This window comes from Seriola aureovittata, chromosome 21, assembly GCF_021018895.1.
Source record: "Seriola aureovittata isolate HTS-2021-v1 ecotype China chromosome 21, ASM2101889v1, whole genome shotgun sequence".
NCBI lineage: Eukaryota > Metazoa > Chordata > Actinopteri > Carangiformes > Carangidae > Seriola > Seriola aureovittata.
This window is the reverse complement of record NC_079384.1, coordinates 8,607,989-8,622,770: the sequence shown is the minus strand read 5'-3', so window position 1 is coordinate 8,622,770 and position 14,782 is coordinate 8,607,989. Positions and strand designations below refer to the sequence as shown.

The window sequence follows — 14,782 nt, the reverse complement described above, 5'->3', positions numbered from 1 at the left end:
CATTACATTAAAGGTACATGTATAATTATTTTAACTTACGGATTATGATTTTACTGTTCATGTCATTTATTCCATATCCACTTCCACATTACTCAAAGAAAACAAAAAGTTAGAGTGCTCAAAATTCTGATAAATTTCTAAAAAATGTTGTTATTTAGAGTTAAATAATAAATATAGTAAACTGACAGTTCTGGTATATACTGTATGTTGTACTACACTGAAACTGATGTGTTTGAATTCTGTTTAATTCCATCTATTTAAAATGTTTTTAGGAGAATTAATTCATCATTGATTGCCAATCAAAAAAAAAGAAAGAGAAAAGATGAGGTACCTCTCGCAGCAAGTCTTGCTCCAGGTTGTGGCGTGCCAGCACCATCTTCCTCTTGTACTGGCGACACTGGAGCTCATAATACTGCCTCTGCCGTCGCAGCAGGCCTGCCTCTTCCTCCGCCTGCAGCTGCTGCAGACACTCCTTCTGATGCACCAGCCATTCCTGTTTCTCTCGCTTTGGTGTCGACTGGTTCTCGTTCAGTTCCTGAAACAGTGCAGTTATTAGTTAAATTTTTAGTCCGGTTTAAGTTGCAGGATAGTGCTGAATGTTAACTTCTCCTGAAATCAATTGGATAGAGGCATCAGAAACACAGAGAACTGATCAACAGCTGCCGGTTTATGCAAAACAAAAAGTGTGTTTCTATCCATGTGGTTTCAGCTGGATGTGGTATCAGCACCTCTTTGAGCTGCTCCTTGCGTTGTCGATACTGCCGCTTCTGGGACTCCAGCAGACTGGTCAACTCCTTCTTTTGCTGGGCCAGTATGTGCTGCTGGAACTTCTTCTCCTCAGTCAGGACTGCCTTTGTCTGGAAAAAACACACAATCTCATTAACAACAGGAATTTAAACAGAACTAAATAAAGAGGGAATCTGCAGAACGTGGGAATATTTACTGCACTTACGAGGCACTGGATGTCAAAAACTGCAGCAGACTCTTGGGTACCTGGGTACCACTCAATCCTCACCTCCTTCTCCAGGATAGCCTGGTGCTTCTTGGAAAGTTTTTCTCCCTCCATTGAGAAGCTGTTCCTCTGATTCTCCAGCTCTTTGTCCAGTCTAAGCTGGTGCTCATCCATCTCTGACTTCAGCTTGTTCTCCAGTCCCATCAGCTGTTTCTGGTGCTGCCGCCGCATTCGCTTGTACCTTTGAGGAGATGTAGACCGGGATCAGTTTTCACTGAAGGTTTTGTTTTGTTTTCTCTCCTAAGTTCAAATGTTGCTGCGTCCTGTTTCACAATCATTGTCTTACCCAGACATCTGCTCTCTCAGGGCTGACCCCTGCTCGTGTTCCTGGATCTGACGAGTGACGAGCGAGGCTGTCCTGATGGTGGCAAAATGGTCTCTGCCTCTGCGGCGCCTTCCTCCTCCTCCTCCTCCACCTCCTCCTCCTCCTCCTCCTCCACCGCCGCCGCCGCCAGCAGACGGGACCTCTCGTTGTGCGTCAACCTCTGGCTGATAGGGATCATCGTAGATGTTGTCATGGCTCTACACAGTGGAGACCAAGCAAAGAAAAAAAAATAAATTAAGGACAGGAATTTTTAACTGACTGGTGTTTCAACTAAATGTCATCCTAATACTAAATATTAAATACACTAGTCATTTAACTTCATCTGGGGCTTTGGCTCAGCGAGGATTCACTCAGTGGAAGCACTAAGTCTGCCACACCTTAAAGCTTTGGCAGCTGGTGTGGTGAGCCTACTACCATGCTGCAACGTGATTTTCTGCTTTACTCTGTAGGTGGCAACAGTGACATATTTGTTGAGCATCTGCAGGTCTAAATTGGTGCTGCTCTTGCTTTCCTTTTTCTGTAGGTGGTGCAGGTTTGCATGTGTGGAACTGGTACTAAAATTACAGAGCAGCTTCCCCTGTGAGCCATCTGCAGCCAATGTGGTAAAAATAGTTGTCAAACTCCAGGATTTCAGTTATGCAGAGTACTTCAAATTAAACAAAGCAAAGTGCAGTGAAGCACAGAACAAAAACATAACACTAAAGGTGCACTGCCAATATCCTTCCACAATTCACTCAGTGCTATGACACATCTTCATCTGACATGTTCCTCCAAGTAGGACGTAGTACATGTAAGTCTGGAACAGGAAGCCTCTTGTTCGCTCTTTTAAGATACCTAAAAGATTCAAAGTGAAACTGATGGACACAGTGCCGGATGTGTCAAAGAGGGGTTTGGGAGGGACAGGACTTTGGACTAGAGTTAATAATTTAGACTGACCAGGGGCTTGTGCAGGACTGAACTGTTGGAGGTGACGGTGTGCTCTCCCTCCTGCATCATGGCCATCTCCCCGCTGTCATCAGAGCCATCTGCAAGACTGTTGACTGAGCTGCTCTGGGAGCTGGCGCTGATTGACATGGATGGCAGAGAGTGGGAGCTCTCCATGCTGTTGACTGTGCCGGTGCGCAGCATATACTGCTCCACATCCTGGTGGAGAGGAGAAAGGAAAATAACCCTTGTTTAGGATGATGATTGGATTTTCTTTAATTCACAGGGTGATATTTCATAGCCTACATAAATATGCTTATCCTGTGAAAACCTTTCTGAGCAGACATACAGTAAAACTTTGCAACATACTAGGAGTGAGACACAGGCCTACACTCTAGAAAACTGCAGCCCCAAATTCTCTGAATTCCATCATTTCCTTTTGGGGGGAAACAGCCAACTGGAATTAAATGTTAATGGAAACAAAGGCCTTTGTATGGAGAGGAAGAGGTTCTAAGTTCACAGCATATACTGAGAAGTACAATACAAAGGCAGGATGGATGCTAAAACCAGCTGTTTTCCCTTACAGGCCCCGATACAAACTTCTCATCAAAAAGAAAGCTTTTGGAGGGTTTGTCTTCAAGGAAGCTGGAAAATTTTTATTTCACATTTATAAAGACAGCGTGGAGTAGTGAACAAAAGACCCTCATACACAGTCTCTTCATGGCATCTTTTAAAGTGTTCTTGTTTCATGCTTGTGGTGAGCAGGAAATTCGAGACACTGTGACACATTGCACAATTTTGAGGCAAAGCTGTTTTCACTTCACAAAATCAGCCCAATCCAAACCATGTTTAAAGGGAACATAAAGTAAGATCTGAAAGCCAGTAGTAATCAGTATTTATTCCATCAGTCACTCTAAACTTTACAACCTCCCTGCCTTTTTTCCCCACCTCATGTCTCCCTACAGCTCTGTTGTCCTCTTCCTCCTCCTCTGTCTCATTCTTACCTCTTCTTCATCACCTCCCTCTGGTGCGGGACCGTTGTGTGCCTCGTGGAAGAGGATTTTCTTCATCTTCCGGTACTGAAGGTTGTCCAGCTCGCGGACAGCATCCTTGGTGCGTGCGATCAGATCCATCACAACTGTCATGGGACGCTCTCTGCATAGGAAGTGGTGCTGTGTGGATGGAGAGGTTAAGAGAATAAGAGACAGAAATGGACAGAAACAGTTGGCCTCAGATGCTGATCTTGATTTTTCTTAATTCAGGGATTATTTTTATCAACCACAATAAGCAGTTTAAGAAGAAAGGAGAAGGGGCTCCTGCAACATCTGCCTTCTTGAGGCGATATACCCAATTACGTGAAGAAATTGAATTTGTAAGTCGTGTAACTTCAGGCCTCTTTTAATGATAAGGGTGGTGTGTGAGTGGCCTTGTCTCAGCATTTTAAATGATTTGACTGATGGGCAGGAAACATCATGTTTCCAACAGTTTTTCTCATTAGAGACACTTGTGGATCCATCTCCACAAGCACTTCAAGTAAGTTTCTAGTTGACTGGGGATGGTGGTAGGGTCTCTGGCTGGATTCCAACATTATCTGACATAGACTCAGCTGCAGGTCACAGCAGGACTAATGGTAGCTGGCTATACAAATCAGAACATGCCAAATTGCAGAAATACATATATGTTATCAACAGCCAGTTTATATTGTGTTACAGTGTGTATTTGGAAATGAAAAAAAAAAACACTAATCAAATCGACCCCATCAGGATATACTGGACCCATTAGTGACATGAAGGATATGGGTCAGCACATCAACTAAATGACTCAGCCTAGCTTTACTTAGAAAAGCTCCTTGCTGATGACGACTGTTTAGCGCTCACATTGAACTTCCTGTCACTATTTCCCTTTGTCAAGGTAGGAAAATCTTTTTTGAAGTGCCTGCCAAATTATTTATTTCCCCAACAGCAACGAGCTGACCTGCTTGTTATGCCAGCACATGCTTGAGCCATCAGAGACCACTATAGTGTACATTAAACACTCAACAGCTGGCTGTAGCTCAAGAAAAAGGGGAGCACTTGATTTTTAAGCAGCTGTTTTAATTTAGAACACACGCTGTACAAAACAGCTACATTTAATGTCTTCATGCCGTTTAATATGACTATTATCACTAATGAGTATTGCACAATAATACATCATTGTGCAGACCAAAGCTATACAATCCAAGGGGCTAAAACCCTCGCTTGAGAGCTCTTTGTGGCATAAACTTAATGTACATTTCATTATTTTATCAGAACGTACACGTTATATCTAATCATTTCATTTAAAATAATCTGTCTGCTGGTTAAAAGCTCCTCTTACTCACTCAGATTTCCTCTTTGCTTAATCATAAAGAAAATCTTTAACAATGTAATAATCACAAGTCTCTCTCTGCCTTAATGTACAACATTCAACAATGTACCTTCAGCAGCACATCAGAGGTAGGTCTGTCCTGGGCGATCTTCTGCAAACAGGAGTCCACAAAATTGCGGAAATAATCCGACCTGAAAAGGACAAAAAATGTTATATAAAAAGGCACCTATTATATTGTGATAAGTGACAACTAAGTGTTGTTCAACTGCTACATAAACCAACGTATTCATGTGTTCTATTCTATATTATTTTCTTAAAGCTTTTTCATAATAAATATATTGTATTGCAGGATCTCACAACACATTTATTTTAAGGCCACTCAGAGTTACCTAGTTAATGGTGCACTGGTGCAAGAACAGTAGTGCAACAGAGGAAGTGCTGAGGGTTTTATTTATATTGAACAGAGATGATAAAACCAACGTAACTTCCCTGAGATCCGAAAGCACCATGTAACAAACACTTGTTTATTGCCTAATCTCAACTAACTGCAACAAACTAAAATGTTTATTCTCATACACCGTGTACACCTTCTAGTATGTAACATCATAAATTCAATCAATCCTTTGAAAAACATTATGTTAAAAGATTTTCAACATTAGCAGCTCTTTTATGAAAGTCACATTTATAAGATAATCTGAAGCAACATAAGTAAGAAGCTCCTCTTTGCACATTATATCTCATTGTCCAACAAAATTCATATTCGCCTCTAAGGACCAGTTAGGAAATTTCACTATCTCTCACCAGTGATTAGACTGCAACACAGGGCTCTCATTCTGGGCGATGTGGTATAAGGCACTCATAGCATTCATGTTGAACAGAGGAGGCTTCCTTTCCGCTAGAGAGTGAGAAAGCATGACATAGCGTGACAGAGAGTGGCAGATAAAGAGCAAGAACAAAGAAAAAAGAAAAGAGGAGAAAGCAAAGAAAGGGGTTGGATGCTTTCAGCTTTGTGAACACACACAAAAAAAACCCCACACACACACTTGTGGACCATTTTATGGCCATTTCTTACCCAGCTCTATGCAGGTAATGCCAAGTGACCACACATCCACCTTTCCATCGTACTGACCCTCGTCCATGGCCAGGATCACCTCAGGGGCCATCCTGCATGGAGGAAACAACCAAGCGATTCAGCCATTTTCAGCTCATTTCCTTTGATCCTTGACTAACAGAGAACAGAGCCTCAGGGCTCACTGTCATTTCCAGGGTCCACACCACATGGGCAGACATGAACATTACGAGGGTTAGGCTGCTTCATGTGCACCAACAACAGTAGCTGATGATTAATGGAATCTGATGCCCTTGTGAGAAATATGCAGGTAAGGTTGAAATGATTAGGTGACTGACAGTAAAACACTAAATACCTGCTGGTTCCAGCACCTCAAATATATTTATGCAAAAATATATAAATTATATGTAACTAAATATCAGTGTCTCAATGTGAATATATCACTTTGGCCTCTCTAGATCTCTTGATATTAAAAGGCTCAGTTACTCTGCAGATCAAAGTTATTCAAGTTTGGTTCTTACTCCACTGCACACTTTGAATACATTTGAATCTGACATTCAGACGGCCGCACCTTGTTGGAACCTTTTCCCTTTACAAGTGTGACAATAAATGAAGCACAGCCTTTCAGATGTCTATTTCAGGTTTGTTGTAATGCAAATAAAACTGAAGCTACTGAAGCTGCATGTAATATAGTAGTAATCAGTAAAAAGGTAGGATTTTCAAAGAACTGTAACATTTTAATATAAAAATAAAAAAATAAATAAAAAGAACACACACTGAAAACAGTAAATAAATAGAAAAAAGCAAAAATTGTTAAGTCACTTTTATTTCACTTTGACTTCAGTTTCTTTTTGTGAAATCAAACCTCATGTTTGATACTCTTTATGGTCAGCATTTCTTATGCAATAGCCAAGCAGTAATTTACATTCATTCATTAACTGGCACAGTTTTATATATGAAACTGAACAATTATTTTCATTATTGATTATTCTAAGAATTATTTTGTTGATTAATCAAATCATTGTTTGATCTAAAAAAAAAAAATATATAGTAAATGGCAAACAAAAATTGCATCCTCAAATGTTTTGTTTTGTACCAACAGGTGACAAACCTAAAGATATTCAGTTTACCATTAAATAAAACAGAGAAAAGCAGAAAATTCTCATATTTGAGAAGCTGGAGCCAGAGAACGGTTTGAGGTGTACAATTGGAGAATATTTTTTTAGTAGAAATTGGTTTGGCAAAGCTGATTGACAATGACATGAGCACAAGCTTTGCTGGATCATGACATGGTGTAATTCTTATGAATTCAACAGGAGTAACAGTCTCAAACCATCATATAATGATGGGAATGAAACTTTTGTCTTACCAGTAAGGTGTTCCCACAAAGGAGTTGGCTGGAGCAACGATGGAGGCAGAGCCAAAGTCTCCCAGTTTGACCTGACCTGGCTCTGTTAGCAAGATGTTTCCTGCCTTCACATCCCTGAGACACGTGATCAGACAAGAGAAAATGACAAGTCAGGAACAACTGTGAGGACGTCAAAACAAATAGAGACATGAGAGAGAAAATGTATTGGTAGATGCACTCGAATGTGTCGCTGCAGCGTGTTTGAGCACAAACACCATTGCATAAGCTTATCTTAGGCAGCACAGTTTGTGCTTTCTCCACTGTATTTGTTTTGTCTCTTGTCGAAGTGTGGGGGAGGAGAACAGAACAGATACAGATAGTGAGAAAAGAAACGGGGGGGGGGGGGGGGGGGGGGGGGTTGTCACCTGTGAATCATGTTGTGAGAGTGAAGATACACCAATCCCTGCAATGCACCATGGGTTATGGCAGCTATTTCCACTTCCTGAAGGGGTTTCTTGTGGACTGGGTGAAGAAAGATATTTGATGATATCAGGCACCATTCATGTCAACAACTGAAATATATAATTAACTCATTACTATTTCTTAATTACTCATTTGCCTCTGTTCTTTTGTACTTACCTTCTAAGAGGTCAGAAGCTGAGCCCAAGCAGTACTCCATCACCAGCTAGGAGAGAGACAGAGGGGGTGTTAAACTGCATGCTATTTTAGGGAGCACACTCAACTTTTAGGACTTTTTCACACTTGACCCGAATGGAAAGAGATTTTTGGACCGGAGGCGCTTTTCCCTGAGAGCTCAGTACATTTATTTAAGTGTAAGAGGCTGTTGTCGAGCTAAGGTGCAGCCCAGAAAAGTGTTCACATGGCCACTTCAAAATGGAGGTCTGAGGTTTGCTTCCAGAGAACAGGAACATCTCCTAAAGTCTGAATCATACAAGCTAAATGTGTCAGGGTAGTCATTATGTACAGTAAGAATATAGTACTGTGTGCATCATTATAAACACACTTAAAATACAGCAGAAAGTTGCAGTCATTTTATTTTTTTGGGTGTTTTCACTGCAGTTTCAGCCTTGACTAAATTTATGACCCAAGTACCACTTGATAGCCAAAATAAGGAAGTACTGGGCACCACTATAATTGATATCATGACGAGGGGTTGACATTTCTTGTTGTTTATTTACATTTTACAACATCAAGTTAAGCTATGTTGTTGACTTCCCAACTAAGAGAGAGTGAATGAGGAAGTGAAACAGGAAGGTCCAAACTAGACTTTTGTAGTTTTCTGATCTCTTTTCTGATTCTTTCTGCAGAGTTTAGTTTCTCTGGTTGCTCACTTTCTGGAAACATTTGTTTTGTATTATTTTTGGCTAACTCATTTGTATCAATGAGAGAAAGCTCAATAACAGAAGCAAAAAGAAGGAGAAACTTTTAGTTGGATGAAAGCTTGTGTTGACACGAGCCTGTTTGTTTGAAGTTGCTGCTGAATTATGTCTTTCCACACTCCCAGGTGAAAAATTTTTCATCTTTGTTTTGTTTGCTACTGGGAGTGAAGTAACAGCATGATCATATTGAGACACCTGCTGTACATTCAAAATGATGTTTTTCATGAATGTGATGGAGATGGTGTTACAGTTAAGATTGTGCGCACACACACACACACACACACACACACACACACACACACACACACACACACACTTACCCATGCTGTGTGCTCTCTCAGGTAGCAGCCACGGTACTCAACGGTGTTGGGGTGGCGCAGTTTCTGGAGGAACTTCACTTCCTTGATGATATCCTGCCATTTCTGGAACACGACCAGAGCCACAATCAGGGATAAGAAAACTTAACTGATAAACAGATCATCTACAGAAGAAGTGGGATTAGACTTTTTCCACGTCCTACCTCGTTGGACTGCTTGCCACTATAGGACATCTTCTTGATGGCCACCACCTCATTGGTGCGGATGTCGTGGGCCTAATGTGGAAAAGTTAGGGACAACTGATGAGAAATTAGTTCTTCTGCTCAAGTCTTTCACAGTTTTCTTTTGTCAGTAGAGATGCCCCTGCTTTGTATTTCTGACAGCAGAATTTCAGTGAAAGTAAATGATCATTTGATGTGGATGACAGCACCAATGCCACATACTGTATTTTCACTAAATAGCTGGGAACTCTGGGATTGTGTGTCGGCCATTTTTAACTTCAGACCCAACAAAGAAAAACAAGGATTCCTACTGAGTCTCCTTCTCTTTTCTCATCTGCCCTCCTCTCCCATCGATCCCTTCATCCATGAATAGCTCCTCTTCACCCTTCATTAACCAGAGCTTTTCATCCACCACTTACAAGTTCTGCTTCACTATCACCGTGTTTTTATCTTTTCCTCTCTACTGCCACCTTTCATCATTAGCTGATGGTTTATCCACCTTGTGATCCAATTGGCAGTACCATCATTAGCTTCCCTCCTCTTGTCTGACAGACACCATCTCTGACCCCCAACATCACTCTTCCCATTGACTGTCAAGCCTTCGCTGTGCTCACCTTTGCTTGCCGATAACCACCCTGCCTCTGACTATATTCATCACAGTGAAATGATGCGAGAGAGCGGCAGTTAATTTTATCGATGCTGTTTTATTTTCCACATCAGTGCAAGAGCTTTTGGGTTGTACTATCCCCTGAAATACCCAGAACTGCTACAATGAACAATTGTAATGAAAATTTTATGTGCATTTGATGTCAAAAAAATTCTCTCTGAAGTCCAAGGTGATATAAAATTTCATATTTGGTCTCACTTACAGACAACAAGAAAGCAAATCAACGGCTTTGATCAAGATAATGAATTTCAATCAAATTTTTATTATTAATATGTATTCCATTTCTTACATTATGTATCAATAACTCAAATTTCTCTGAAATGTCTTGATCTAAACGGCCAATTTACAAGATTAATATAAGTGACTTTTCTAGCCATGTCTCTCCCTGTAGAGACCATGATATGAACAGAAATCAATACTGCAAAAGTCTTAAATTTATAAAATCATAAATTCATAAGTGAAAAGTGGCAGCAGACAAAACTTTCCATGGTCTCAAAGCAGACTACTTTCAATAGCTCGTCAGTAGTGCGTGTCGGTGTGACTGAAAAACAAGAATTCTTTGTCCAGAATTCAAGAACAGATTTTCAGCTAGGTTAATTATCATTTGCCTTATAATTAGAAGCCCATATTCATATTTTAGAGCTGTATCTGTATCAGCAAAATATTAGCTGCACACTAAGTCCAATTGATTTATAAGAGGGGGACCATTTTTGTCACTAAATTTTCTACATTCAAGTTAAAAAATAATTCCTCAACTTTAGTTCATACAGCTCAGAAGTAGAGGCACAATTTAGACCTACTATAGAAAACCAAATTAAGTTAGAGTCCATCACATATGTGTATATATAATGTATATATACACAAACACAGAGGAAAAGCAACTTACGAAGTAGACTGCTCCGAAGCTCCCATGGCCTATCTCCCTTAGGTCTGTGAAGAGCTTCTCGGGATCCTCCCTGGAGAACAGTTCAGCCACCTCCGGGTCCTTCAGGCTCCCGGCCCGCACACTCGACGGCATGGCCAGCGCCTGGTGAGCGTGGAAGAGGCACACTGGGTAAGCGTCTGTTATTTGGAAAGGTTACCAACATTTGTGTTGGAAACATGAGCCACTGAGGAAATGTGGTCCAGTCTGTCACATATAATACACATGTTGGTGGCTTTATACATCCAGTGGCTTGCTAATCATCACTTTTTAGAGCACCGCTGCAGTACATGTATGCTAAATCCCTGTGTCTCTCCATTACACAGAGCACTTCTCTACCCTCATTTGTATATTATTTCTATCTGTATGCTTTTTACATCAACACTAAATCACTCTTTATAATGTCAGAGGGCTACTGGTACTGCTGATCCCACCAAAAATTAACACACTAGTATGCCACTCAATGCAGTGTTTTCCACTCCACAGGGTCAAGTCACTTTGGTTCATATGTAAAAGCTTCTCCTCACCTGCATTTCAACTGTCTAAGAATGAAAAAAATGCTAATTTGTGTTGACTCATATGAAAGGAAAATATCAAAGTGCCCATCAGCTTCAGATGACCATCCATCCATCCACCCACCCACCCATTCATCCATCATCCTCCATCTGCCTCTCCACCAGAAATATAGGGCTGAACAACATTGGAAAAACTTAATTAATTAATTAGCACCGCATGCAGTTTAGGTAGCTTTTATATCCAACTGGAAGTGAGGAAGCATGAAAACCATGTTATCTTTTATTTATTTATTTTTTTTAATCAACATATCTTAAAATGGCAGATGCAACATCATTTTCCTTTGGCAATTCAAAAATCAAAAAAATCAACACAAAAAGCTTCATATTTCCATTGTTTGCTAAACAAATCATTCCCCTCAGTGAGTGATCCTGACTAGTCATTAACCGGTCCTTCACAGGGGCGTGACGTGACGTGATGGCATGACCGTCCTTGTTAGACTGCAGAGACGTGTGTGAAACCATGAAAGAAAGGTAAATAACCAGGACAGTTCGATGTCATAATCATGAAAAAGCAAACCTTGATTGTTTTAATTTTCTATCAAGGAGTAAAATGTTTAGATAGCTTACCATGGCTGGCCTGATTTACTTTATTACATGTCATGTTGATGCTAAAACAACACACATTCAGACCTACAGAAATATATCAATTAAAGCTGAGATCATGGTCATGAGGAGAATCCGACACTAAAATGATATATGGTACAGAATATAGCCAGATCAATACTGGATTTCTGAGGCTGATACTGATATTGGCACTTATTTTTAAAACCTGATTATATCAGCCGATAACATCATAATTTCTTAACACATAAACAACAGTCTCGATACAGATTCCTTAGCTTTTTTTTTTTTTTTTTTTTTTTTAAGAACTGTGACCGAGCAGGACATTTAACATAATCAGCCTGGCCAACAGTGAAGAAAGACATCTCTGTGAGTAACAGCAGACAAAGGTAGGCCAGATTTCACAAGATAAAAGTAAACTGCCAACCGGTTTAGTAGGCAAATGATCTTTCCACTGTGTAGGAACAGTGTAACCACAAGTTTTACCTTTTTTAAAGCATAACAACCTCTAACCACTACAGAGTTTGATATCTCTGAAAAGCTAATAGAAGGTCTCCTGACAACTTATGGAAAAGGAGGTGTACATGACTGGATAAAGCAGCGAGGGCTAAGTTTCTGTAATAAATATGTAGGTATTGGAAACCCAGATTAGGCTATTAGACACTGAAAATGTGTACCAATGAACCAGTGATTTATAATGCAATATGGCTTTATAAATTGTGAGAAAAACATGGTGTAAGTCATATTCCAAAATCAAAAGGAAACATTAAGTATTGTCTTTAAAAATGCTGACATCTATTAATTAAAATAAGTTTGTTTATAGTATTTTGTTTCAAAAATGTTTAGCAAGTTCCATTTCATTTTACATTAGAAATTATAATTACCTACAAGGTAAAAATGATTAGGTATTATTAAATTACAGCACTGCAATAACTGTACTAGATTTGCTCTACTAGAGAAGGCCTATGTTAAAACACATCATTTCACTGACAGTCACAGACTTTTAGAACCAAATTTCACAATTATTTTGGGGAGTACAGTTGCTATAAAGATCTTTGTGCAAACAGAAAATCAATGTTCAGTGTTTGTGACACAGAGTCAGATTGTTTGTGATGCTTGTGGCTCACATTTCAGTCTCCCATTTTAAGAGAGGAGAGATGCTGAAACTCAAACCATTCTAAAATATATGTATATTAACTGAGCACAGTGTATGCTTACTAATGCAGCTGTAGTGCAGACAGCCACTGTTGTGTGATGCACTGTTTGTCAAGTTATGGGTTATGTCATGGGACATTAGGATTTTAACATGGATTTAATGAAGAAATGCAACACATGCTGGATATTTTTTTGAGTGGTCAGTAACTTAACAACTGAGCATTCATTCATAGCATTTCCAGACACTTCAAAATGAACATGTATCAGATCAAGCATTTCTTTCATGGCCATTTTACTACTGTCAAAGAGGAAGCATGTGGTTCCCTTTAAAAATGGGAAGTTCTTTATATCATGCAATCAAGCCTCAAGCAAGCTCTCAATCTATCTTTTTTTAAAAGCCATCCATGTCACAGTCACTCCAGACACACTGAGGAAGAGGCAACGAATACTTCAATTATGTGGTTTCATCCAAGATTATCTCTCTAACCTACATTCAATTTGAAAACCTTGGATCACCCTGGGCATATTGTGGGAAACAAAACGCATATTGTCCTTGGCTGGTGAGAGACAGAGAGGTAATTATCTAGATATGTGCTTGCCATCAGTATCATGTACAGTGTGCGTCTCAGCTGAGCAAGTTAGATGGCTTTTGCACTTGGCTGGTCAAAAAGGCTAGATTTGCTCTTGTGCACCGAATAAATACATGACATGTATTCAACAGTAGACAACAACAACTCCAGGCTGGATGGGTGTTCAGGGTGCAGGCCAACAACAAGCCTGCATGTCAATGTCAACCTCTCCGTTATCTGAAAACGAGGTAGTTAACGCTGCTGGCTGGTCTTTTTCCCTGCCAAAAGAGGTGGAGAGGCGCATTCGGCTACTTTGGCATACTGAATGATTTATAACATGTCTTACCGTGGCTTTTGGGATCCACTGTAGCTAGCTCTGGAGCTAGCTAACCGGCCTGGCTGGAAAATATTGGTCTCACTCCCCTTTCCTCGGCACTGGTGTCTATTCAACACGAACAAACCACATTCTGTCTGTCGATGCTTTTACTCGAAGTCCCCTCCATCCTGATGCTCCCAGTCAAACGGACAGCTAGCACGTCTGCACGACTTGACATGAGGAAAGTGCCAGTCAGTTAAAGTGACAGCTAGCTGCTGACTGACGCCTGCCAGCTAGCAGCAGAGCTGTCTCCAGAGGAAAACCACAGGCTAGCTCTAGCTGCTGTTAGCAATACCGCTAACTAAATAACGTAACGCCAGGAGCCGCCTGCGACGTTTTCAACGGAAGACTGGTTCATTAATTTCCACGGGTCCTCTCCGCGCTCCACTTCGTACTGTCATTACGTTACTGCTGTCGGCGGATTTCATCTCCAGTTCGTGTTATCCCCATTTTTTTCGACTCTCATCCGTTTTTGTTCAGGACTTCATGATGGCGGAGCGGGGCGGGAGCCGAAAGGAAAACGGAAGCGCTCTTCTTCGACGCTTCTAAATCAGGCACATGAGCCGAAACGTTGTCACAGTGTGGCCGAAGAGGTTACGTGGTTAACGTGGTTACTTTCCAAGTTGTTAAAATGAGTAATTACGTTGCCTCATTATGAAAATTATCATAAAAATTAGAGGAAATTTTCCTTCACAATTTAATTTTTAATCCTAATCCAAATCAACACCAATTAGCTATTTTACTCAGTTCACTTCGCAGTTTTCCATAAGGGGACGTTTTGTATTTTAGCAGCTTGGACTGGTAAAGATTTTTTTTTTGAGTTTTGGAGTAGGCTAATTTACAATAGTCTGAAACCACTTTTACCGATTAGTGGTGACAAATATGGATGAACTCTATATTATAAAATGTGCAATCTATATTACAATATCTATATGTATTGTTATATAGAGTTATTTGGTGAAATTGGAGTTGTAACTGTGGAAAAGAACACAACA

At 40.3% G+C, this 14,782-nt stretch overlaps 1 protein-coding gene across 4 annotated transcripts in view; it reads right to left on the bottom strand.

Moving 5' to 3' along the window:
* The window catches only part of taok2b (TAO kinase 2b), a 27,420-nt gene extending 12,638 nt beyond the window's left edge, over positions 1–14,782 (bottom strand). Inside the window, exons 1-16 of one of the 4 annotated variants that reach the window (XM_056365976.1) lie at positions 13,758–14,782; positions 10,516–10,656; positions 8,945–9,016; positions 8,745–8,846; positions 7,664–7,709; positions 7,450–7,546; positions 7,046–7,159; positions 5,680–5,771; positions 5,409–5,502; positions 4,717–4,798; positions 3,266–3,433; positions 2,274–2,480; positions 1,299–1,534; positions 953–1,193; positions 729–857; positions 332–535 (exon numbers count right to left, since the gene is read on the bottom strand). In XM_056365976.1, coding sequence (XP_056221951.1) covers positions 332–535; positions 729–857; positions 953–1,193; positions 1,299–1,534; positions 2,274–2,480; positions 3,266–3,433; positions 4,717–4,798; positions 5,409–5,502; positions 5,680–5,771; positions 7,046–7,159; positions 7,450–7,546; positions 7,664–7,709; positions 8,745–8,846; positions 8,945–9,016; positions 10,516–10,647 — 2,016 coding nt within the window. In that variant the 5' untranslated portion in view covers positions 10,648–10,656; positions 13,758–14,782. The remainder of the gene's footprint in view (positions 1–331; positions 536–728; positions 858–952; positions 1,194–1,298; positions 1,535–2,273; positions 2,481–3,265; positions 3,434–4,716; positions 4,799–5,408; positions 5,503–5,679; positions 5,772–7,045; positions 7,160–7,449; positions 7,547–7,663; positions 7,710–8,744; positions 8,847–8,944; positions 9,017–10,515; positions 10,657–13,757) is intronic. The other 3 variants (XM_056365977.1, XM_056365978.1, XM_056365979.1) reach the window with 3 other exon arrangements.